The 27378-nt window shown below is 43.1% G+C and overlaps 1 protein-coding gene and 1 long non-coding RNA gene across 2 annotated transcripts in view; both read left to right on the top strand.

Annotated features, from left to right (window-relative positions):
• Positions 1 to 27378, top strand: part of LOC308301613 — a 418458-nt gene that overhangs the window by 44433 nt on the left and 346647 nt on the right. The window lies entirely within an intron of this gene.
• mtus1a (microtubule associated tumor suppressor 1a) lies at positions 571 to 27265 on the top strand (the record flags this gene model as incomplete). Its single annotated transcript, XM_080746046.1, has 9 exons — positions 571 to 849; positions 10536 to 10602; positions 14972 to 15186; positions 16940 to 17045; positions 21909 to 21982; positions 22433 to 22525; positions 24359 to 24475; positions 25563 to 25660; positions 27019 to 27265. 9 exons carry the CDS (start codon positions 571 to 573, stop codon positions 27263 to 27265), a joined length of 1296 nt encoding a protein of 431 aa, XP_080602172.1.

Here is a 27378-nt window from a genome sequence, read left to right as displayed (position 1 = left end):
CGTGGTTAAGAAAGCTGCTGTTTCCCCCCCCCCCCCTCATTAAAAAGGGTGTTCCTATCATATGTCCAAGCTCATTACGTAATATCCACTCACTACTGCTGGTATGCTGAATACCCTCCCTAGTAGCATGTCATCCACAGGTGTCCAGTATCAGCGAATAAGTCCCGATGAACATGCTCGTTTTCCCCTGTCTTGCACAACTCTGTAGTCTGTAGCTTTGGCGTCTGCCTCTATCCTGGCTTGTCAGCGTCTTGTGGTTCATTAGCAGAAGCTCTGAGCTGGTTATTATGCAGGGGGGTGTTGCATTTATACAGCTACTGTAAATCAAAACCGCTGTGGCACGGCCTCGCTAGAATACACCACAGCGCTGTCTTGTCCGTCCACACAACAAACAGGAGATGGAAAATTAAGGAACTAATGTCATTACGCCGACGGTCCGGAGCAGGTCTGAGTCATAATCTACGTGGTTGAGCACATGCCGACCGAGCAAACGCCCGATGTAAAAAAAAAAACGTCTCGCTGACCGGAGCGTACGGGGCCCCGGTATCGAACCAGAGGTCATCATCGATCATGGACGGAGGAGTGGTGATGCTGAAGTATGCTGATGTAGTAACCGTGAACGCGTGTTCTTTTGCAGTTGACAAGAACAACAGACCCAACAAGGCCGCCGGTCCCCAGCAGCCGCTCCGCCAGCAGCAGCAGCAGCAGCCTCCGGCGACTGGGAGTCATGGGGCCGCGGTGGGCCTGGGACCTGCAGCGGACACCCAGCGCCAGGCCCAGCAGCAACGCCGGGTGCAGCAGGTCCAATGTGAGGCTCTGGTGGTGGTCCTGCAGAAAACCCTGGCTGAGGTAAGACACTGTCTTTTAATAGATAGGCTATTACTGTTCTGGCACAGTAGTTTCACTACTAGGTACTGACATTGGATTGGTTTTACCTGGTTGCACTTAAAGGGATATTTCACATTCAAACATGTTTGAGGTCATTTTAACACCTACTCTGGCTTTTGTGTTTCAGCCCAGTAAGTTTGACGGATTCAGTATTCAGACAAACTCCTCAATTTAACCATGAGAGATTCATTGAAAATGCCCGTCCTCTGTTCTGGTGACTGATATTGTCCTAATTTGTGAGGTAGCTGTGTTTGTTTTTGCTTTTGTATAGTTTTTACTGAATAGGTGCTTGGACTACTATGTTTTTCTTGGATTACTATTTCTATGCATTTGATGTATTGATGTTGATCTATTGATGTATTTATTGCCTTGTGCTCTCCTAACTTATTAACACTTCGCCAGCCGAAATAGAATGGCTTGTTGGTAGATTAGCTGTGAAATTTCTATTATTATATTATGATCTGAACTACATTCATTTTACAAGACCATCAGCGCTATATCACGTAGTCTTCATCCCCCATAACCATCACGCGATCCCTGTTGTATACTCACCACAGTCCCCAGCGAAATTCCTCCATCTGCATTGGCTTAGAGTGGCGGTTTCGGCCGAGGCATCTTCTCCCCGTGCGTTTCGCGTGCGCGATCCGTTCACGTAAATGTGGGCTCAAATAATCCAAGTATGACTCTTCAGTCGATGTGAGCATTTTCGCTAACTTAGCCCTTAGCACTCCAGCTATACTAATGCTAACGTCTACACCATAATGGGAGCTGGGAAGCTATTGCAGGGAAAGGACCTGACGTCACTTCCGCTTCATGTCAGAGGAGCCATGCGCTATCGATGGACGAGCGGTGACTAGGGAAGGTTAGACGATCGCCGATTTTCGGAGAAAAATCATTTATTTCGTTTTTAATGACCCAGTACGGTAAATTACGGTCTGGCTGAGACTCCTTGCTCAGATGTCCGGTATAAAACGGTTTTAATATTAAGTGGCTCCCCGTGGCTTGGAAAGTGTTAATTGCTCTGGATTAAGCCAGATGCCTACATTTTAAATTGTCAGAAAAAATGAATATCAAACATCTAAATACCGAATCAACTTAAAACCTGTATGGGGTGACACACAAACTGAGTAGGTGTTAAAATGACCCAAACATGCTTGAAAGTGAAACATCACTTTGAACCTCGAATGGTTCCTATACGTTTCTCAGGTAGTAGGTTGAATGTGCAGAGCATCGTAAAGCTTTATCGATGCTTGCTGCTTTGGATCTGTTTGTGATGCCGTGATCCAGGAAACGCACACCCTGAAGGGAGCGTTGTGAAAACCAGGCTTATCACATCAGCAACCAAACCACACAACTGTGTTCCACTCCTGTGCTTGTCTTGGTTACTCATCTTTGCAACCAAAGGCTCATAGCGTAATATGATGGAATCGAGTTATCCCTAATCATATTAGTTATGTTGTTTACTCATAAGCCGCTGAAGAGGAGAAAACATGACCTAATGCAGTGGTGGAAAGTAACTAATGTTGAGGTATTTTTAGGTATTTTCAGTTTTCTTTTCGTACTTTTACTTCTACTCCACTACATCTCAAAGGAAAATAGTATACTTTTGCTACACTATTATTGGACAACTTGGTTACTAATTTAGTTACTTTGTAGATCTTTAGAGTATACAAAACGTACATGAATCACTTCGTTCCTATTTTGTCCATTTGAAAATAGCCGATGTCGCATTGTGAGCTTGTAGATCTGCTATTTTGAAAAGATTTTATAAATGTAATACACTGGAGCACTCATGAAATGGGACATTCTGCACAATCAGTACTTTCTGCTTTTGGTGCTTTAAGTAGATTTGATACCAATACGTTTGTACTTTTACACAAGTACATTTTTTGATCTGGACTTGACAGTACTTGTTAAGAGTATTTCTACATTGCAGTATTGATACTTTTACTTAAAACATTTGAGTACTTTTCCCACCACTGACTAATACGACAAATATGCCTTAATACATTATAATTGTCCTCTATAACTACAATGTAAAATTAAAAACGCCTTCAATATTTTATTTCTTCAAGAAATAGCTAATCTTTCTCTCAACAGGAGAAATGCCTGTCGCAAGTTGATGATGTCATAAATGTCATGTGTGATCTAACCCTATGGAATTTATGGCATGCATGTGCAAAAAACACATTTGAAATATTGAGTTGATGCTCATATTGACCATATGAAGTATTAAGTTTGTTTTTATTTGCACATGCATGCCATAAATTCCATAGGGATAGATCACACATGACATTTATGACTTCAACTTGCGACGGGCATTTCCCCTGTTGAGTGAAAGATTAGCTATTTCTAGAAAGAAATAAAATAATTAAGGTGTTTTTAATTTACATTGTAGTTATAGAGGACAATTATAATGTATTAAGGCATATTTGTCGTATTAGTCAGGGATCACTTTAAACTGAACCGTAACCACACAAATCCCTTTAACCACTTACGTTATATTTGTCCTACATGATGGCCTTTGGCCACACCATAAAAAAAAGCCACTCAAATGGTTCACATCAACCGCTTATGTAGAAAAAAGAAACTCTGCTTTTTCTTGCGAAATTGAGGAGGAAAAAAGGGGGTGTGGTGAGGCCATGCGATTGACTGGAATAGACATTATGGACCTCTGTGGAACTGGTCCATTTATTGAAAACAAAGTTTTAAACTAAAGGTTTCTGACACCCCTACCTACCGCCAGGCGGGTGCTGGCTGCTGGCTGTCACCAACTCACACGCTGCTGGACCCAACTCACTTATTACTATGGGCTTCTTAAGCCGTGACATCATTTTGGAGTCGGACCCCCAAGCAGATTTATGGTCCATATGGCCAGTGTTGTGTCCCTCGCTATTTCAACAGATCTGAGACAAAAATAACGACTAAAGTATAATTCTACCACTTTCCTGTCAACAAGAAAGAGAAGAAAGATTAGCTTATAGTAAAAAGATTCACGGTCGCTGTTGCCTCTTGGCACCAGAAGTTCTCCTCCGCCTACAAAATGATGTCAGACTTAAGAGGCCCATATTAATATTAATAGGCCTGCCTTTAGAATATAGGAACTATTGTGAATACAATTACATTTGGTCATAATAGGTTTAATATGCTGTTCTGTTTGCCAGCAGAGGACAGACACTGGTGACAGACACTGGTGGTAGACACTGGTGGTAGACACTGGCGGTAGCTCTTATCAGCAACTTCTAAAAGTGGCCACTATGTGGTTGCCACCTTCTTTTGGTAATTTTTCATAGGGTTGAATGTAAACCCCCCCCCCCCCTGTTCATCTGACAATGGTCCCTGTGGGATGTTTTCACAATTTGGTTGTTGTCTGGACATTAAAATAGACTATCGATTTTAGCCGGGTTTCATCATGGGACAAACTGTAGCTGTTTAGATTATATCAGTACTTCTCACCGTATATAATATCTTTCATTTTCCAAAAATAAAAGATCTCTGTAGAAGTGACACTGCTAAATAGCCTGTTGTGTTAAAAATTCAGAAGAAACGTGTCCTCTAAAACTGGAGCAGGTCCTCTGTTTGCCTGCGCTGCGCAGACCACCAGAGGGAGCTCCACTGATCTCATTCCCCCTCAGATTCGGCACAAACATGGGGATGAATTAGTTCTGCTGTTATACCACAAATAAATGTGGAAATGATGAAACCAGCATAAAAGTGGGGTTCCCTACCCTCCTTCAAAACCACCATAAAAGAGCACCCATTCTGGACCTAGACAAGTCTTCTAGCGTGGCAAAAGAAATGATCCCCCCCCCCCCCTCAATACACAGGACCCCAATGGAAACGATCCCTCAGGGCTTTTTGTGTTCTCCTTGTAGTTGGTCACAACGCAAATGTTGTTGGCACGGTTTTTGGATCTCAATGTAAATATTGCAGGCTAAATGGCATTTCATTTTTTGTTTTGCGGGAGGGAGTGCCAGGTCAGAAATTAACTGAAATCATGGCGGGCATGGTGAGAAATCCAACGGGAGCGGGATTAAGAAAACAGTCCCCTGTCTTGTAGCACTATTGTATAACTGCACGTTTAGCAAACTGTTAAAGTATTCAATCAATCAATTCCTTTGCTGTGGGTGCTCGGCTAACGGAACACATCCACCAAGGTGGAAAGAGACCTTCACTCTAAAATAAAAGTAGCAAGAGCCCAGTTAACCATTATCTTTAAAACGTGTCTCCTCTGTCAGACTGGGAGTGGTGTGCTACAGTGGTTCTGGGGTGGACGTCATGTCTGCCAGCCACCCCAACCCCCCACCCAGAGACCAGTGGAACTTATCTGACATCACTCGTCTCCTGACACACACCAGACAGGACCCGGGCAACATGATGCCAATACGAGATGGCATCACCACCACATGCATGAATACATATAGGTTCAGTTATTGTTTGTAAATGGTTGAAAAACTGTCCATAATCACCAGACCCAAACATAAGGACCCATGTTTAAGACCCACAACTAAATCTTTATAAAAAATATAAAAATAATACAAGCTCATTTGCATGTTTTCACTGTTATTTATTTATTTAAGTTTAGGCCAGGTGAGAATCCTTTTTGTCACCTTTTGGGTCTCCAGCTGAAAAGGCTTAGGAACCCATTTTGGACGTCTAGAACTGTGCTGCCTTTTGCAACCTGATTGCACATTCCATGCATTCGGACATCAGAATGATGCAAGTGCTAAGTGATTTCTGGAGCAAAGTGCAGACTGTGTTGTAAGACAGTGTTGTACTGTACTGCAAAACGCAACGCCAGCACGGAACAAAGATTGGAACCACTTGGAACCCTGACGTCCCTTTTCTGGGGGGCGAATGTTCAATGAAAATAGCCCTACAAGCTCTGTGAGCCTCTAGATCAGCTATTTTTGTTGAATTGGCGAAGAATGTTTAGAGGGGAAAAGATAGGGGGACTATTATAGAACCTCTGGACTAAGAATGGGGATTAATTGGTTAAAATACTGTAAACTCAAGGCAGCAATATGACACCAATACTGTCCATTTTCAACAGAATCGATTATGCCAAATAATTGCGATTATCTCAAATAATTGCAATTTAGAGGATTCTAATAAATTGTAATAATTAGGACATACATTTCTGCAAACAACAAGAGTGTGTTCGGACCCTTTACTCACTTCCAGTCACTGATGGTTGACTGGTTATCCTTAGTTAAATGGTTAGATGGAGGTGATTAAAAAATATGTCCGGCATGGGAATTATATGCAAAACTACTTGGTCATAAATTGATCGTGATTCAAAATTCACATGCATGTGCCTCAGTCAGAGCTTTTTTGTACAGTATGAATAGCTTTGCTATAGCATAGGGTTGTTAGTGTGGTGTTAGGACAGTAGTTGTGGTGTTAGTGTGGATGTTGTGGTGTTTGTAGGTGTATACTCTTGCATTGTGTTGGTCGGTGTGTATAAATCTGTTGTGGTGTTAGTACAGTAGGTGTTGTGTTGTTGGGAGTATACATGGTGTAGTGGAATGTGGTAGGCCCTCACTAGACCAGGAATAGGGGGGCCTGGAGCTTGTCATTGGTGTGTGAGAATGTCCCCGCTGTTGACCTGATAAGGGTTTGGATCCCAAACCGTAGTGAACCTGATCCAACACCAAGGAACTGGAATCTGTTCCAAATCGGTTTGTGCGTGGACTTCACGTCTGCTATTACAATACCAATGGTTCTCGATGTTTTTATTTGGTTCCATTTGTACTCTGAGTTACAGACCTGTCCATTTGGAACCCCCTATAGGAATCGGTAAATTGACCAACCCTATACTCCAGGGTTCCCCAATAGGCGGCCCGCGGGCCATTTACGGCCCGCGGGGGGCTACTGTCTGGCCCCCACCAACCCCAGTAATAATGGTGGTATAAGAGCAGCAACAACACTAGTATATCATCATTGTCGTGTGGAAACCTCGTATCTCTAAATTTGTACGTTCTTTAGCAAAGTAAAGCCGTCAAGGCCGTCGCACAAAAGTAGTGAAAACAGCAGATCTACAAGCACACAACGCCTCGCACCGCGAGGCGTTGTGTGCTTGTAGATCTGCTGTTTTCACTAGTTTGAATCATTTTTAAAATGATACCGTAAATGCAAAACGAACGGTTTTGGACACACAAGATTTTCACCCGACAACAACGATATCTGAACTGTCGCTTGGGGTAGTGGGAACGCCACCGTCGTCCCCTGCAATGTTGTGGCCCTCGGCTTGGTACCCTAGACATAATTCGGCCCTTGGGGAAAACTAATTGGGGAACCCTGCTATACTCAATGTGGTTCTGAACGCCTGGACCAGGCTGGTTCTGAAGGGGGTTTCAGGGGATGGCAACCGCCACGCCCACAGTGTTCCAACGTGTTCATATTTGACCTCAAATTCAGTTTTATAATTATGCATAGTTTCCCCAACTTCAGATGACTCGGTTCAATGCTGTCCATCAATCCACTTCCGCTCATCTACGTGTGACATCAGGTGGCACATGGTTGTACTGTAGACATGAGTTCTCCTGTCTGCCACCATGCATTTATTAACCACTTTCAACCATGGCATCCCTATGTTGGGCAAAGGATGGCCATTTTCTCTTTTTTCCCCCTGCACAAAATAGGGAAAATATGGATCTAGCAACTGGTTGTGAGCTTGTTAGAACCACAATTCTCCCTATTTTGTAAACGGAGCTTAAGTGTTAACTTATTTTTGCCACCCCCTATTTTTTCCCCCAAACGACCCCTCTTGTTCTGAACCTCAGCCAGACACTGCTGTTTGAATGAGGCCATGCATTCTCCTCTACAAAGTGTAGAGGCAATATGCAAATCTCTTGCATCTATGTCGTGCATTCTTTTTAAATTATCCCTCACAGACAGAATAACGTGCAATAAACACGCTGTGCTTCACGTGCAGCCCTTTAATGTTTTCTAGAACGATTGGAAGCTGATCTGGATCAATTACCGTCCGCATTGATCCTGACCTGCCCATGGAGAGTCATCCTACACCTGATGTGAGATCATGTTCGCTGTGCATCAGGGAGACTAATATTCCCTCCGCATGAGACCTGAGATTCCTCACAACCACTGTATCAGAATTGCTTTCGGCCCGGACTAAGAAATGAGATACCCAGTTAATTGACAGAGAATTACAGTACAAACGTGTGGCCTGTAAGAGAGCGAGGGATTGCTTTGACTATTGACTTTTGAAGGGATGCCATGGAGAGCTGTATGGCTGTTGGTTCATTGATAATGCATTATTATTTTCATCTATCCATTGAGTGAGGTTATGCTTAATACACTTTGAGACATAATTAACCACTTCAACCCTGGCATCATGAGGTGAAATCTGTCTAGGATTTTCAACGATGGCAAAAGTATCAGCTCTTGTGGGCCTGTAGATCTGATATATTCACTATTCGTCACACGCCACAGTATAAATAAAGGGTTTTAAGAGGTTAACCAGTAGGCCATTGGGAGCACAGACGGTACTCTGCTCACATACTGTACAAACAGAGACTTTTCATCAGAATATTAGTATTATTAGAGTTGACCTGCATGAGAAAGAGAAAGATGGCTGTCTGTTTTGTTTGCAGATGTGGTGATCTATTTTATATCGTACTATGTACCAACCATCCATGTATTTGCCGTTTACGGGGTCGTTAATGATGGTCCTATTATAGATTATTATTGAATTGATAAGCTATAGTCTATTTTTCTACACAGTTACTTGATCTTTCACTGCCACTGTACCTTTTTGGCTGCTGTTTTTAAATTGAATTTGATCATTGTATAAATGGATTTTAACTGATTATTATTATTTGGCTGTTTTGGATTCGATATTCATGATAGTTTTATACTGTTTGATGCTGAACGTTGTATTTTCCTTGAATGTTTGTTATGTTAGAGCAATCCTATCTAATCTTGTTTAAAAAAAAAACATCATTCAAAGTATTATGCGGCCGTGTTTTCTAATACATGTATGTTTGATTAATTGAAGACTATTAGAATTTTGCATAGGAAAAGGTACAGTTTCATGACGGTACAGTTCACTGCTACACGGTCAACTAGAAGGAGATCCTAGTAAGCTTTTCGGCTTATTTACACAGGAAACCTTTATGTATCTCATTTAACACTGAATGACAAACAGATAGAACACGGTACTATGCAGGAGTTTGAGATTGTAAAGGAAAGGTTTAGTGCAGGTTTGGGAGGATGGGGTCGATCGTGGTAATGAACCATCTCCGTCTGGTCCCCAGGGACCGAGGATCACTGACTGCACTCCCATCAGTTTGCTCCCACGTTATTTATCCCCCTTCGTTTAGCAGCTGCCTCTCAGCTCAAACACTGAGTGGGGGGAGGCGGGGGGCTGTCCTTTTATTAAGCACACTACCGCAGCATTCCTGGCTGCCCCCTCTTTTAGAGGCACTACGGTAAAGCGCTGGGCTCTGCTCTCTCTCTCGCTTGGCACTGCCGATGGAGCCTCAGATGCAGTGGGAGCAGTCTAGAGGAGGGGTGTGTGTGTGTGTGTGTGTGTGTGTGTGTGGAGGAGGTACCGGGTCCCTCCGTAGCCTGGAGGAGGAGGAAACTCCCGGCACCCTGAGCCCCCAGGCGGAGGCTGGACCATGGGCTGCTCATGCAGCCGAGAGTGCCTTCCTGCCCCCTGCGCTGCTGCCGGACACAGGGTAAAACTGTCCGGGTTCTCCTCCGTTCCCGTTTCCAACACGCAGGGCAGCAGCACCAGCAGTATTTCTTAAGTGTAGTTATCGCTTAAGGAATTGTTTTAAGTGGTCTTTTGGCAGGCTGTTTTTATCCATTACTCTTTGTGTAATGGTGTGTGGATTATGGATTCCAATGTGTGGATTATATGCATGCAGACGTGTAGTTTGGTGTTTAGATGAATCTGGTGTGACTGAAGTAGGAGACATGGGCTGACTGGAACAGAGGAAGGAAAGATGAACTTATTGTAGAGGGTCTATTTAAGATGGACAGGTGATGAGACTGAAAACGACATGCTAAAGACATAGAGTAAATGACTGTTTATTTTCTTAGACACAGTGAGGTTATTTCTGGGAAGAGTCTGACAGAGGCTGTCTGTCTCTGCTTATTGGAAATAGATTTCAGCTGTCCGATACAATGTCCTGTTGGGGAAACTGTATTCGCCAGAGAGCAGGAGGACGGAGGGAGCTGTCATGTAGTGATGGATGTTATTGTCATTCTAATTACATTTATTTGAAAGGTGATTTGTCGTGGCTACGTTGATATTCTGTTGTAGATGACAGCCAAGCCTGTTGCCATGTTCCAGTGAAGGTGAAGTTCAACTGAACCGCACAAACATCCGAGCTCTGTGTGTATGTGTGTGTGTAGCATTAAGTATAGTAGCATTTGAGAAATGGACATTGGGAGGGCCATTTTCCTGGTCCTCACCACAAGAGAAATTGTGGTTTTGTGGTTGAAACGGATGTTAACTAGGCAGAGTAAGGCTTGTACTGTAGATCGTCTGTTTTCAGCTTTATGCGTATAAAAACGGCCCGGACATTTTAAAATGGCTTTCATAAACAGTTGTCCTAAAATGTTGATGTCCTAACAAGTATAGTAATACAAACCCCTGTCTGTGTGTGTTCCAGCGTGATGAGGCTGTGAGGCAGCGCAGGGAGCAGTCCCAGGAGCTGGAGACCCTACGAGGAGAGCTGGGTGAGTCAGGTCACCTCAGTCACTGTTTACACACACACACACACACACACACACACACACACACACACACACACACACACACACACACACACACACACACACACACACACACACACACACACAGTCTCACACAGTCTCACACACAGTCACACACACACAAATAGACTGCACTTAGTGCCAATCTGTGATATTTGTCTTTCTCCTAATTGTCCACTTGGCAAAGAGTTCCGTCTGTCTGAAAGAGCCAGAAACGGGCAGGCGTAGCATACTGTAGGACTGGTTCATTAGGATTCAAACTAAATCACAGAGGAAAACGGCATGTTGCTGTCCTTTTTATAGCAGACAAAAGTTGGTTATATAAAGTATTTCCATAAAGGTTTTTCATTTACTAATAAACACATCCTACTAATAAAGGAGCAAACTCACGCTCTAACGCTCTAGCGCTAACGCTCTAACGCTCACGCTTATCTACGTTTATCTATTCACTCGCTTCAGCAACTGATCCCAACGTTCACATGGTATTGGCCATTAGCATTATACCAACACTGACGGAGCCCGAATTTCATTTCTCCCAAATTAAAGCAGTTTAAATTAGCGTTTTCTTAACCACTTCTGTTGAACTCTGCTGTCTGTTGCCAGGGTTACGGTCCGTTCCTCCAGGCCATGGGATCTGTAGCCCCACACACACACCCCTTTCTCTCACAGTTAGGAATGTTTCTCTCTCTCTCTCTCTCTCTCTCTCTCTCTCACACACTTTCACCGGGTGCGTTTGACATATTTTGGAGCACATATCTTCGAACGGGTAAGGTCTAGTTTGGTTAAATTATATAAATGAACAATGTTTACAGATTTGTGTGAGTTTTGACAGCAAAAGTAGTTGGTTCATTATTCAAGGAACAAATCCAGGGGGATTATCGTTTCCCCCTTTTGGTACGAACTACGGTTAAAGATTTAAATGCAGTAGGCCGAAGTGTAAAGCAGCCAATACCGCCACAACAAGACTTCATCCTTGGCCTACTGGGTGTTTTCACGCAAAGTTGGACACCCATCGGTCCAGCGGTTTGCTGGATAGTGCCAAACATGTTTTATGACCTGGGGGACCATGTGAGAGACCTGTATGGTGACTGGCCTCTATGAAGCACACATCCAAAAACTTCTGGCCACAGTGTGAAAGGTTTCCCTGGACGTATGGCATAAAAATGCCAATTCCCTTCACTAGCTTCCTCACTTCCACATCATACACATCCCTATGGTCCAAGTGCAGTTGTAACTCAGGTCTGTTTTTACTAAGAATAGAGGGTTTAAGTGGTTAACACTTAATTTCCTGTGCTTGGTTGTAAAACGCTGAAAATATACCACACTAAAAAGAATTACATTGCTGTCAGTCATGTTGCAGTTCTATTGTTTAAAATATATATTTTGTAAACAATAGAAGAATCCTTTATTGGCCAATGGCCATGTGTGTTTGTATTTAAAAGGAATTCAATTGAATGTACAGTACTGTATGAAAACAAGACCAAGAGTCTAACCGAGAGAAATGTTGTTTTGTACAACAGAACTTCTTCATTTGGCCCTTTTTTATTTTTCCTGTCAGTTAATTAGATTTACAGGCTGCTTGCTTCTGTGTCCTCATCTTAGAAGAGTGAGGACAGACAGACAACACACACAGGCTCCTGAGTCTGTGTGTCAAGAACAGGGGTCTTTTACATCAATCCCTGTTAGCATCCCTGTTCTGAGGAGAACTTAAGCCAAAAATATCAGATTATTTCGAGGTTTATTATCCCGTCCGTCTGTCCATACATGTGTTTTATGGAAGGGCTCCAGTGATAGAATACCAAACCACCTGAGACTGACGCACCCCAATACCCCCCAATGCACTCACTACGTATCCATGAGTATATAATTACACTTCGTGTCTAATACATGTGTACAGTATATAATTACACATCATGTCTAATACATGTGTATATAATTACACTTCATGTATGTACATTTTAGGATGTATAATAATAGACCGTACTTAAACCCCTAGCTGTGGCAGCCCCTCCCCAAACCCATGACCTCGGGACTTAAAAACACATGACGGCTCTTAAGACCCCTGAAACGTCAGACGTCTCGGCATTCCAGGAGCCTCAATGACCTCAAATGGACCCTCGTATTGTTTGTGCATGTTGAACAGCAAGGTCAGGAGGTCCACGAGGAAACTCTTCTTTACCAAGGTTACGAGTCTGTTTAGCACTTTACCAGCCTCTCTTTGTTGCTCAACTCACTGGTTCTCAACCTGTGGGCTGGAGCCCGCTGGTGTGCCGTCAGGATGTTGCAAGTGGGGTGCCATGTCATTTTTCCCGACAACCTAAACCTAACTTTAACCCTAACCTCAGTAAAACTAACACTGGTGAATGCTAACCTGGTGAAATGCTAACCTGCCAAGGCTGGTGACTGTTAACCTCGTGAAATGCTAACCTGCCAACGCTGGTGAATGTTAACCTGGTGAAATGCTAACCTGAGGTCGAACCAATGCTCAGTCCCCGCAAGTGGGCCCCCCAACTAATTGGTAAAACAAAGATTTTAATGATACAACATTTTATTTTTACTTAAAAAAAAATACCCCCTTATACCCCCTTTTTCTCTCCAATTTAGTCGTTGTTCCAATCGATTCCTCCCCGCACACTTTGTGGGTTGTCATTACCGACTCACCTGCCAGTGAGGAGCCCCCACCGGGAGGACGTAGAGCCTTCATCCTACTCCTCCCGCCCAACACTCCCCGCTGCCAGGTGGAGCCCCCAGCCCGTAGGAGTACGTTCAGGGACAAATATCATCCTCCCTGCCTCGGCTTGCCTCGGCTTCCCTCCCCCGAACACGGTCTAATCGTGTTTGTGTAGACGCACCGTGGCGGACTCGAACCCACGACCTCACCTCCGCAGTGGTGCCCAGTGCGTCACTCGAACGCCAATGATAATATGACATGAATAATTTCGGTTTTCATTGTGATACTATGCCATTCGGGCGGTCAGATGGGTGGGCCACGAACACTTTTTCATGTGGGCCGTGAACCTGAGCAGGCTGAGAACTTATGCTCAGAAAATGGCAGATCTACAATCTCAGAACGCGTTCGCGTTCCTCCCTGCTCATATCAGTGATGTCACGAAGTTCACCCACAGCTTCTAATTATAGCCTTCCTTCCAGCATTGTGTGTTTGGGGCCACCGCCAAAATATGTGATTTATTATTATTATTAGTTCACAGCTCACAGCCGCATGTTAACAGGCTCTCTGCAATGTTTTGTTTTGATCCACGGCTGTAGTAGAGCAAAAATAAATCCAGGTTTAGCTTTAAAGGAGATTGAATCTTAACATTCTGACATGACGTGTGTGTGTGTGTGTATGTGTGTGTGAGAGGGAGAGAGACTGTGACCAGCCTCGCTGTTACACATGGCTGAGGAATGCCGGGCTCCGTTGGTGTGCACGCCAAATCTGATAGACAGACTCCGCCTGGCTTCTCTCTCTGCCTCTGATGCTGTTCTAATCTGTTCCACTCTGGTCTAGGTCAGGGTTGGGTGGTGAGGAGTGAGGAGTGAGGACTTGTTGGGTTGGGAGGTAGTACACATTTTGTGTAACAAAACATGTTGCACAGAATTATAACTAGATGTTTAATGGAAGACACAAAGGGATATTTACTCGTAGACCCATAAAAGATTGGTCCGCGACCCAAACATGGGTCCCGCCCCCCCGTTTGGAAAACGGTGTACTACTTACTGTATGTGACACATGGAAAGCTTTGGACCATCTCTAAATAAAGAACCTCTCTTATCTATTCTCTGAGTGGTAATACGCTCCACACCCACTCACATGTTGTACCACAGCTGCTGTTTCTCTTAGATCAGCAGCACCAGTGCCAGCCTGCCTGCCAGCCTGCCGGGCAAGACCAGCTGCCACTGGGCAACACATTGGCATTTCCCTCGTTTCCCTCTTTTCAACCATTCACATTGGAGACGCTCGTCCTCTGCTTTATGGAATGGAGACGCGTGGTTATGCAATGTTTCTCACAACTGCTGGGATCATAAGAGTTCTATAAAAACTAGAGGGCAGACTGCCCCATCCCCCAGCTATACATTTCAAAATGAAAGTTGCTCAGTGGCGTTTGAAGCACCCGGAAGACTGCTGGAAGTACCCCGAATAAGGAGTCTGCCTCAATATCGAGGCCCACTCTTGGCCAATAGCGTTTCAGATTATAGGAGGAGCATGCACAGTAGCCTTTTAAACGCTGACGTGTTGGAGCAATTGGAACTAACTGTTTTAGTGCCGGTATCGGATAAAACCCCAATCGATAATGCAGTACCAACCCTAAGTGTGTGTGTGGTGTCCCTGCAGTGTCTTCGGTGCAGTCATGCCAGCGTGTGGAGCAGGAGACGGAGGAGATGAGGAGGCGTGTGGAGGAGATGCTGCAGACGCTTGCAGAGCAGCACCGGGAGGAGCTGGCTCAGGTGGAGAACCGGCTGAAGGTGGAGTACCAGCAGGAATGGGACCGGGTTCAGCTGGCCCACCAGGAGGAGGCCCAGAAGCTCCAGAACCTCATGGAACAGCAGGTAGTTGTCCAGAGATACCGCAGTTGCCTTCTGTACCAGTGGTTCTCAAACCTTTTGTTGACACTAATGTGTTGTGCCAGGGACAACCAGAAGAGAAGATTTGTGTAAGAAAAATATATAAATTCGTTTTTCAAATGCTTCCAAGTTTTTTCCAAAATGTTAAAAAAAATGTACAAGCTTGCAGCAGAGTGAGCTGGTAGATCTGCTATTTTTAAATAGCCACCGCTAAAAAGACACGGATACTGTTATTTGCTGGTTTTAATGGGTTAAAATATGTAACTTTTTAAAAGGTTATTTTATCCTTTTTACTATTCCATAGTTATTTTTCACAATAACATGTTATTCGACACTAAATGGCAAAAAGACGCAGGTACCAGAAATGTATTTTACATATTTGGAGTACCTTTTCTGATGGGATAGGACCCTGCAGCATTGGTCTGGAGTGGCACTTTAGTGGTTTTCTTTCAAGCATGAAACCAAACACAGACTATAGACATAGACTTTATCAAACAGCAGAGTAAATATCGGAGCAACGAGAACAATGCAGTGCTTAAAAGTAGCTAGAATCCCAGGCAAACGGAGCCAGCTCTGTCTGATTCCATAGCTCACTTCATATATGGTTCTGTGTGTGGAACCTTTTCATTCTGGATTCAAACCCCATTCTTCCTGTGTGGGAAGACAAAATATCTGCCACTCCACTGAAGGGAAATAACTGCATTTATTTTGTCTGTTTGCTTACAAAACATGCTGGCTTTTAAAGCCCTTTAGTGCTTTGGGTTTGAGAAAGGCTTGTTCTGCTTATTTGTGGTTACTGGTTATGTGTTGCCTGGGTGTACATTTTGTTAACAGGCCCTCTTGGCTATTTTATTTACCAAGGATTACAACTGATCCCGTCATTCAGTTGATTTAGACTTAAGTTGCGTGCTGAAAATGGCTTGCATCGCTTTTTTTGGTGCAAAACTGAGCACAAATCAAGCATTACAAACCATATTCAGTAACCAATGAATACCTTGAAGAAGCTCACAGCTGTAGGTAAAGAATAATGATGATGGATAAATGGTAAGGTGATGTTGGATCAACAACTAATCAGACAAGATATAGAATGTTTAAACGGTAATTACAGTATAATATACTGTACTTGATCTCAACCTGTGGTTCTGAACCACATGACAGTAAAGTGACCATCTAATAACTTTAAAAAAGACCATTACTGCATCAAAGATAAGGGTATTAAGGTTGATAGTCACTGCTGTATATGAATCATGGTATTGCCACTCCACCCAGTGACTGTAGTGACACTGACGTGAGTGCCATGTTTACCGTAATCCGGGTTCCAGGGTTAGTCATGCCGAGTCATTGTTTGATGCAGCACTTAGGTCCATGATCATTAGTGGACCTCGTTGCTGTCGGCCAGAAACCTCCTATCTCCATACTTTTTATTTATTTATTTTTGTAAATCAATGTCCTACTTGATCACACTACAGCGTCACACAAAAGTATCAAAAGTAGCAGATCTACAAGCTTGTGAATCGGCTATTTTTGAATTCTGAAATGTACATAATGAGATTTCCTCCCGACAGACGACCTGCTCTGCCTGAAAACACTTGACTCACCACTCTGACTGGAAATGTATTGTGTATTTTGTGTGCCTTAGGAAATCAATCCTGAAACATTACAGAGAAGCACTGTGGCATTAGTGTCATGTCATTCTTGCATTATGGCATTATGTTGTCATTCTCATTCTTCTTTAAAGATGACGGAGCTGAAAGCCAACAATGACGCTATGCAACGGGAAGTGGAGGTTCGTCATTCAGAGCATCTGCGAACAGTCCAGCATCAGTTTGAGGACACTCTAGAAGGTAACATCTGTACCATGCATTCATGCTGCACCTTGACTATTCATATCGCCTCCTTTTTATTTATTTATAACCTCCACCAGCTGTCAGTCTGTCACACATACCCCTTGGCTGCCAAACCACAACCTCCAGCCCTCATTTCTCACATGGCACTCTTCTAGTGCCACCATGAGGCCGATTCTTGCAAAACACATGTTTGGACACTGCTCCCTAAAATCACGCAAAGCGGTACTCTAAAGTCATGTCATCAACTTGGATCTGTCCCATTTCCCATATTCCCTCCTGATTGGCTACCATTGCCTTCTAAAGTTTGTGTATGCGACCTGACGGTCGCTTATCTTCCGATTAGGGAGTCTTACTGGTTTATTTTCTTTTTGAGCGGTGGTTACACCGTCTCCTATACGTGGCCGTGTGTGTGTGCGTGTGTGCGTGTGTGTGTGTCTGTATGTAGCCTGCAGGCCTGCAGTACCTTTTATGACCACACATGTTAAGGGAGGGGCGCTGTTGTTCAGGCCAGGCCAGACCAGGCACACACACACACACGCACACACACACACACACACACAGGGGGGAAGGGGGGGGGGGGGGGGGTAAACCACCGCTCAGTTCACACGGGTGTGATTTTAATATGTTTTTGGGGGCTTTTTGCCTTTTATTGATAAAGTGGATACATACAGGAAACAAGGGAGAGAGTGACAGCAAAGTTCGTCTGGAACGCGACTCGAACCCCCAATGCACTGTCAGGCTGCAATTGGGAGTTTAGGTGCCCGGACTGCTAGGCCAGCCCGGGCTACATCGCTTCCTCTTTTGTCTAAATCTGTGGTTCTCAAAGTAGGGTTCCTCATCCAAATTGTGTACATTTGGGTCTATTTGGTTCCATTTATACACTGAGTTCTGATGGTACTTTGAAATGTAAATGTTTTAGAACCACTAGCCTAAATGATTTAGATTCTACAATTGCTTCGCTTCTTCTAATTAGTAGAGGAGCCTATCAATTTCCGTAATTTTGGAATGTTAATTTTTGGAGACATGTATATCTTGATTCTTGGGGTTCTCAGAATGCCAAAAAAACATGTCTCCAATTTTTATTTGGGGGTTTAGCATGTGTAATTAGCATAATTAGCCAATTCATTGCCCAAAACAGGAAATGGCAATAACTTTGCTTCTAGGTAACTTATAAAGGTGATCTAAGAGTCTAAGTCCATGTTTGTGAGGTCCAGAAATTCATCTGTTACCATTGTGAAGTCATACAACCTTTCCTAATTATCATAATTAGCATACATTATTCAAAAACGGGTGAAAATAGGTAAATTGCTGCATTTTTTAAGTTTTAGTCAACTTTGAAAGCTTCTCACAAACTCTAAGATGTATGTTTACAAGTCATCAATTATCATCATCCTATAAATAAATCATGTAACCCTTTGTCTGTGTAATAATTATGTAATAATCACACCCAAACGAGAAATAGCTATATTTCTTTGCTTTAAGTTAATTAATAAAGATAATCTTACAGACAGTGTAAGTCTGTTTGCATGTCTAGAAAATATTCTCTTTCCATAACTAGGATATCTAACCTTTCATTATTAGCGTAATTTGCATATATATTGTAACGACCCTGCAAGAGATCGGGCCGTAACTCGCCATGCCAAGCGAGCTAGCTCTCATGGCGTTGCGGGTTGCTTGCCTTGTCTGCTGAGTGGGGGGCTTGGGTTCGCTTCCTGGTTTGGGAGCAAACTGCCTCACTCAGTGTGCAAAACGTTACAATATAGGCCTATATATATATCTCCCTCATATAAAATAAAGAACAATATGAGAAATGGTCACAGATTGATTGTTTATTCTAATATTTACAGAATTTTTTGTAAACACATTTAAATAGAAGGGTCTCCATCTTTGTTGTCATCATCATCAATCCCCAACAGATGTGCCTTGCTTACATTACAACACACCTATTCATCTGCCCCACACATGCATATCTGAACAGTTACACGTTTGAGATCGACAAGAACAATGTGACATGCACTGGGATTTCAGTTGGGTAATGGTGGCTGGAGCTGGGGGATCATGTGTTGTGACTAGCACCAGTTAATTTCCCTCAGCCTCCCATCCATATTCAGTTGCTGGTGGTATCTGTGGGTGTACGTGGTCCTGACTCCTCATACCATACAAATGCCTGGTAATAGGCACGGGCAATGGCTTGATGTAATGCTCCTTGTGTAGGTTGCAGCTTCTCGGCTTCTAATTGTTTCTTTGTGAATAACCTCCACCTGAGCTCACCAACATCCACAAGATTTGTACCGGGATTGTATTTGTAGCTGGCAAACAAATGCTTCAATCTTTTTTTCTGTGTCAGAACTGAGCTTGTTTGCAGTACCTAGAGTAGCAAATGCAGATACCACCTCCACACACACAGGTGTAGGGCTTGCCAACAGGTTACCTTTGCCAGCAAAATGGCCTGGCTGGTCAGCTCCAGAAATGGCATGTAACCCTGGTAAGGCTGAAGTCCTTGTTTTACCCTGCAGTGCACTACTGGCTCCAGTGAGATGATACGTTTTTTGTTCCCCACACCGGTGATGAAATATGTGTCCTTGTACAGCTGATGGTAACCCACACACAGCAGGCTGTGCAGGATTATCCTTGTGTCAGCCTCTTCCTGTGGAGATGTTTTACATTGATAGAGTTTGAGTGGACATGTTGCCTTGACGTGATTATGAAAATGTTGGGTTTCCCCTGGAAGTGTTGGAGGGCTTTCTTAGCCAGATTGACAGTCAGCTCATCTTTGGTGAGGATACCTGACAGTTTTTCTGACACCTTCCCTATCGGTGTGTTGTCTTCCACATGATAAGTGGTAGGGGGCTTGCCACCCTGGCATCGCTTACATGTGGCCTCCCTCAGTGAAGATGCAATGTCATGGCGGTCAAATACTACATGGGTCTCACTATGTTCTTTGGTCTTCCTGTCCAGTGTTGCTATGAAGTGGTCAGCCCACTGGGAAGTGGGAACATCTCTTGATCCATGATGGCTTGCATTTGCTACTCTAGGTACTAAAAAAAAGCTCAGTTCTGACGCAGAAAACAAGATTGAAGCATTTGTTTGCCAGCTGTACGAGCCCGGTACAAATCTTGTGGATGTTGGTGAGCTCAGGTGGAGGTTATTCACAAAGAAACAATTAGAAGCCGAGAAGCTGCAACCTACACAAGGAGCATTACATCAAGCCATTGCCTGGGCCTATTACCAGGCAATGGTATGGTATGAGGAGTCAGGACCACGTACATAACCCACAGATACCACCAGCAACTGAATATGGATAGAGATCAACTGCTGCTAGTCACAACACATGATCCCCCAGCTCCAGCCACCATTACCCAACTGATCAAATGTGGCTGCAAAAAATCCCAGTGCATGTCACATTGTTCTTGTCGATCTCAACATTTTAACTGCTCTGAGATGTGCATGTGTGGGGCAGATGAATAGGTGTGTTGTAATGTAAGCAAGGCACATCTGTTGGGGATTGATGATGACAACGACGAAGATGGAGACCCTTCTATTTAAATGTGTTTACAGAACTTTCTGAGAATAAACAATCAGATAATTCTGTGACCATTTCTCGTATTGTTCTTTATTTTATATCACTTCACTGCCCACGGCCGAGTCCCTCACGTCCCTCACGCAAAGGCATGCTCCACGGACCCGCCCGTCTGACACTAATGTAACGTTTTGCAGACTGAGTGAGGCAGTTCGCTTCCAAACCGGGAAGCGAACCCCAGCCCCCCACTCAGCAGACAAGGCAAGCAGCTCGCTTGGCATGGCGAGTTACGGCCCGATCTCTTGCAGGGTCGTTACAATATATATGCAAATTAAGCTAATAAGGAAAGGTTAGATATCCTAGTTATGGAAAGAGAATATTTTCTAGACATGCAAACAGACTTACACTGTCTGTAAGATTATCTTTATTAATTAACTTAAAGCAAAGAAATATAGCTATTTCTGGTTTCGGTGTGATTATTACATAATTATTACACAGACAAAGGGTTGCATGATTTATTTTTAGGATGATGATAATTGATAACTTGTAAGCAAGGTGACCGCAAAGCAGCCAAAAGGCTATCTAAAGCCACAGTTGGCTGGGTGCTACATTAAAGCAGTGCATACAAGTAGAACAATAAAAGTCTGCACACCGATTTATGCTCCCAAACATTAAGTTTACTTGTGGTAATTGATGATTTGTAAACATACATCTTAGAGTTTGTGAGAAGCTTTCAAAGTTGACTAAAACTAAAGAAATGCAGCTATTTGCTTATTTTTGCCTCGTTTTTGCATCATTTATGCTAATTATGCTAACTAGGAAAGGTTGTATGACTTCACAATGGTAACCGATGAATTTCTGAACCTCGCAAACATGGACTTAGACTCTTAAATCACCTTTATAAGTTACCTAGAAGCAAAGTTATTGCCATTTACTGTTTTTGGCAATTAATTGGCTAATTATGCTAATTACACAAGCTAAACCCAAAAAGAAAAATTGGAGACATGTTTTTTTGACATTCTGAGAACCCCAAGAATCAAGATATGCATGTCTCCAAAAATTAACATTCCAAAATTACGACCAACAGAATCTGCTCGATTGGCTCCCCCACTAAATGGGATATTCATAAATACTTTGGAAATGGTGCATTTGGGAGTCACTCTGAGAGCTGCGAGCTTCAAGTTGTCTTTTGAAGAAAACGCTGCCAGAAACGGGCCTCTAATATTTATTTCACAAAAAAAAAATCTTTTAACACAGGGGTCGTCTATTTTCGACTTGTGTTTTCCACCGATGTGTTAAGGTGTTTGGTCTCTCATACTGTACATCTTTGTTCTCTCCAGCGCTCAGGACAGGTCACCTCGAGGAGCTGCAGGCGTTGGACAAAACACGGAAGGAGGCAGAAGACACTTTATCTGTAAGCTTCACTGTTCTTGCCTTCAAACAAGCCCAAAACACACCATTATCTGTAGCCAGTCCAGGATGTTCCTTTTGCGATGTGTATAACACACATCGTGTAGTGTTAGGGCTGTCATGTCATGTCACAAATTTAAGTTGACGATTAATTATCACACAAATAATTGTGATTAACAAATTAACTTGTTTTGGCATTGAACATTGACACATGAGTACAATTAAAATGTCTTACTTTTATGTATTATTTTTTTTGCTTCATAATCACAAACGGCGCAGGGCAGATATTACTGACACATTTAATAATTTTATAAGAAATGTAAATGGTGGAAAAGTCTGATCTACAAGCTTACAACACGTCACTGTGTTGTAAGAAACATTTTTCAACGCGGAAACGATTATTACGAATAAGTGCCATTAGTTGATTTTTGTATTATGTTGTCCATCTCTCCAGAGGCGGATCCAGGAGCTGTCAGAGGAGAACGACGATCTCTCCGAGAAGCTGAGCATAGAGGAGGAGAAACGACGAGAAGCTGAGAACCAACAGGTAGCGCCACACACACACACACACACACACACACACACACACACACACACACACACTCTCAGTAAAATCCCAATACTCAAATCGTTCACAGGCAGCGAGGACACATCAAGTGTGTCCTACATGTGTCCTTTGCGGAAATGTTCAAGCTCACGTGTTGCGTAGCGAGCTTGTCGATGTGCTATTTTCGAATGATAAGGTGGTCCCTGGCAACACACCTTTTCCATTGGGGGTCCATGGCCAAATACATCTGCTGGTCCTTGACATGAAAATGTTTCAGGAGCACTTGGATTGAAAGTGTTTTTTCTTTTTCAATCCAGTTATACAGTACACAGTATTTTAAAATGTAAAACCTCGTCTAAGCTGTTTGTGGATGTCTTTACACTCCTGACCACTCTCTCTCGGTCCACTTATGTAGTGTAATTTTCCCACAATGCTGCTCAATCATAACACACTACTAGTAGTGTAATTTTCCCACAATGCTGCTCAATCATAACACACTACTAGACAATTAAGATGAGTCCCTCACATTACTGCCAAGCACTCTGCCAAGCCATTGCTGCTATAAATAGTGTGTGCTCCTCCTAATGCTTGGGACTAGTTTACAACCTCATTTTAAACCATGCTTCTTGTTGCTTTGATTAAATGGAAAAGATAAAAAGACACCAGTACTACACAGCATGGCAGAGCATGAACCGTGCATGTTTACCAAACTTCACAGTTCATAGTGAAAACTGGTGAAGATATTATACATAGTTTGTGCTTTATCATAGTTTGACAACTGACACTGTAACACCACTCTGTCACTCCAGAGGTCTTGTGGTTCGCTGATCATGTGATATTCTAGTTTATTACACGGCTCGGTTGAATGAATGCTTGATCCTCATTGGTCGATGTTATTTCTGGATAATGACCGCCGGGCTCAATAACAGACCTGTCTAATAAAAAAGGCTCGGAGCACCTGCTGCGCTGCTTGGTTTTAACTTTGTACAGATCAATCTCAGAAAATTAGAATATTTCGTATTCTTGACTCTTGCATATATTTCTTGAAACGTTCATATATTCTAGATCAGGGGTCTTCAACAGGGGGTCCGGGACCCCAAGGGGGTCCTCAGAGTTACTACAGGGGGTCCTCCAAATCTTTGTGTGATAGAAACTTTTTTTCCTCCTTTTTTTATATTAACCACTTGAACCCTAGCGTCCATATTCAGAGAACTTTAGCCAAAAATAGCAGATCTACAAGCTCACAACGCCTCGCGCTGAGAGGCGTGAGCTTGTAGATATATTTTTGGCAAATAGCTTTGGTATAGAGGGGAAAAGTAGCAGACTAAGTAAAGAGTGAAAGGTCAAGTTTATTAAATATTGACGGTTCAAGTGGTTAAATATCTGAAAACACAAATTTACATGAATCCAAAATACACTGATGATTGTGCTGTCAAACAATGAAACTATATGGAATCTATGAACAGGTTGTGGTTGGTAACAACATATCAAAAGTCTCAGACTCTGACTCCGTTTTGTGTGTGTTAGTTCAACTAATGAACAGTGTCTTTACCTTCTCTCACTCGAGGCATGACAATATAATTATTTAAAGCATTTTATTTTGGAGCGCCACACACTATTTAAGCACTTGTACAGAAACTTAACTTACAGTATCGGTATTCGGTATCGGCAAGTACTCAAATTAAGTACTCGTACTTGTACTTGGTCAGCAAAAAAGTGGTATCGGCTATCGGGACATCCCTACTTTTGGGTTATTTTAAAAAAAAGGTAGCGATTAACCCCTCATCTTGGCAACGTGTGTGATGTTCTGTGTGTTTCTGTGTCCCATTGCAGACGGACCCACGTGTGTTGTATCTGCAGCAGGAGCTGGAGAGCCTCAAAGTGGTCCTGGACATGAAGACTCAGAAGCTCCACCTGCAGGAGAACAAGGTGCTGCAGATGGACAAGCTGGTGAGACCATGACGAAGCTTGGACTGTTTCTTTACTTTTAAATGCTTCTTCAAATAAGGAGGAAATACCGATTTAATCGCACGTGGGGTTTGAGATCCGGAACACGGAGTAACCAGAGCCAACATTGAGGAACCGGGAACCATCACATTTGGAACCGGTTTTATCACACCATCAGAACTGTTATATGTAGACTTCCCGACCCATCTGCTATTACTTTTACAGAAACGATGATTCTAAACATTTTCTAATTTCAAAGACCACCATAACTCTGAGAGTGTAAAAATGGACCCTAACCCTGGGTCCATTAGTATTGATTGATTGATTGAAGACTTCATTAGAAGTTTGCATAGAAAAAGGTACAGTTTCATGACGGTACAGTTCACTGGTACAAGGTCAACTAAAAGAAGATCCTAGAAAAAACTAAGCTTATTTCCATAGGAAACCATTGAAGTATCTCATATAACATTGAATGACGGAACACAGTACTATGCAGTAGATATAGTAAAAAAAAAAGTAAATAAAATAAACAGTGCAAACAATATATACAGTAGGTAAATACAAAGGAGGGTCAGGGGAGGCGGGGCTAGTTTTGTTATTGCCATTTGCGAATGGCTGCCGCCTGTAAGTGGTTTTTCAGGGCAATTTTAAAGGATGCGAGGGAACCACACTCCTTTAGGGCCTTCGGTAGGGCGTTCCACATTTTGGTTGTATAGCAGAAGAACGAGTTTGACCCTTTGCTTGAGTTGACTTTGGGTTGAACGTGATCTGTGGCGCTGCCTCTGGTGTTGTAATTGTGGACGTCCTTAACGTTTATAAAGTATTTTGCCAGGTACATGGGTATCTTAGTGGTGTAGTGTATTTTGTATACCAGGCCCATTGCAAGTTGCTGTACTCTGTCATCTACTCTGAGCCACCCACTCTTAACTGGTGAGTGGTGGTGAGGTGAGTCTGATAGGGAAGGTTAAGCAGGACCCTAATTAGTTTGTTTTGGGCTGTTTGGAGCTTAGTTTTCAAGGCTTGTGGGGCGTAATTCTTATCGCTTATTGTAAGCTTATTGTAATTCTTGCTTTACTTTTTTTTACCCCAGACAGAGAAAAGCCAGAAGTTGGAGGAGTGTCTGAAGAGAGTGGTCCAGGAGAATGAAGAGATGAAGGCCCGCATGGACCGACACACCGCTATCACAAGGTACCGTATAGTACACTGATCTTTTAAGACTTTGACTGCCATAGTTTGGCCATAATTAATGTAGATTGCTGCCATGGCTTTTTCCTTGTGTTTACCTGTTTTTCGGCTTTGTGTGCACAAGGGTTCCAATTCACGACCACCGAAAGTATTTTCTTTCACACGGAGAAGAAAAAATGCAACCGCGATGATCCGTGTAAGTTATGGTCCATAGAAAACAGCCCGTTTTGACCTAACACGCGATATGGGAAAAGAAGGCGAGATATATTCATGTTTCTGCAGCCAGGGTGAATTCAATTCAATGGGCGCCAGAAGTCGCCGGATGTAGTATTTCGCGAGGCATAGGATAGTGCTACAGAGTGGAACAACAACCTTGATACCGGTGTTAATTTCGTCGACTAAAGTTAGGAAGAAAAATGGCCGCAGACTGCCTTTTTCATGCTTTTGATGCCATCAAGGCCTGCCTAAATAAATTTTTGTCAACTAAATCAACTGTCAATAAAACAAACTTTTCAGGTGACCAAAATAAAATTAACACTACAGGACAGAATGAAGAGTGTTGGAAAGGGATCATTTGCTCCACAATGGAACTGCTTTCATGCCGAAACTGGAAGTTGGAAGTAAAGAGTGAGAGTAGGGATAGTTGGCCGTTTCCAAAAACGGCCAACTCGGGGAAACTCGGGCTTGGCAAGGCCTATTACAAACTCTGGGTTGGCACCAAAAGTGTTTGGTTCTCGTTAGAACAATGGAAATAAGAATGGAAATAATTCTTAGGACATCGTTATATTTATCCTCATAGTAGGTAGATCAAGTAGGGCATTGATTTATGAAAAAACACGAAACATTTTTAATATGGAATTAAAGGACAACTTTAGTTTTTTACAACAAGGGTTCATATTTTAGATTGTAATCAAAGAATATAAAATATGAGTGTTAAAATGATTTCATTTACTTCTTTCTATTGTTTTAGAGATTCTTATTTCAGTGGTTGGGGGCATGTGTAGTGGCTAAATATGTCATTTTACACAGAATAAGCCCATTCCCAAGATACAATGCAACCTTTCATGGTTGGATGTGACTTATGGGGGCTAGAAGTGTTATTGTAAATAGCAATAAAGAAACTGCTAGCACGGTAAACGCGAAAAAACAATAGAACGAAGCAAATGAAAACACTTTTTCTTTTCTCTAATTACAATCTAAAATAACCCTTGTTGTAAAAAAAACAAAGTTGTCCTTTAAGAGGTTTCCTGCCCGACAGTGACGATAACAAAATCTTGTCAATAAAACCAACAACCACCAAACGATGCCCATATATCTAACGTTGCGTTGACGTCCTTGTTGTCGCGCTTGTCACTTCACAGACAGCTGTCCTCGGAGCACGAGGTTCTGCAGGAGTCCCTGCACAAGGAGGCCCAGGTCAACAAGCGCCTGTCCCGGGAGAACGAGGAGCTCATCTGGAAGCTGCACAACGGAGACCTGAGTGCCGTCGGCAGCCCCCGCAGGACCACCTCCCCCGTCTCCCCCTCCTCCCACTCCACCCTCGGCCTCCAGTCGCCTCGCAGCCCCGCCTTCTTCGCCTCGCCCTCCTCGCCCGTGTCGCCCAGATAACACCCTCCCACCACCCGCGCTCAGAGCAGAGAGACTCGACAACAACTCCGCTAAGCGACGCTATGAACGCTGTTTTTTGCACAGAAGCACTTATTAAACCCCAGCGAAGGAGG

This window comes from Nannobrachium achirus (assembly GCF_963921795.1).
Source record: "Nannobrachium achirus genome assembly, chromosome: 17".
In the NCBI taxonomy this organism is placed as follows: Eukaryota; Metazoa; Chordata; class Actinopteri; order Myctophiformes; family Myctophidae; genus Nannobrachium; species Nannobrachium achirus.
Note: the sequence above shows the minus strand (reverse complement) of the source record. Positions and strands in the feature narration are given on the sequence as shown.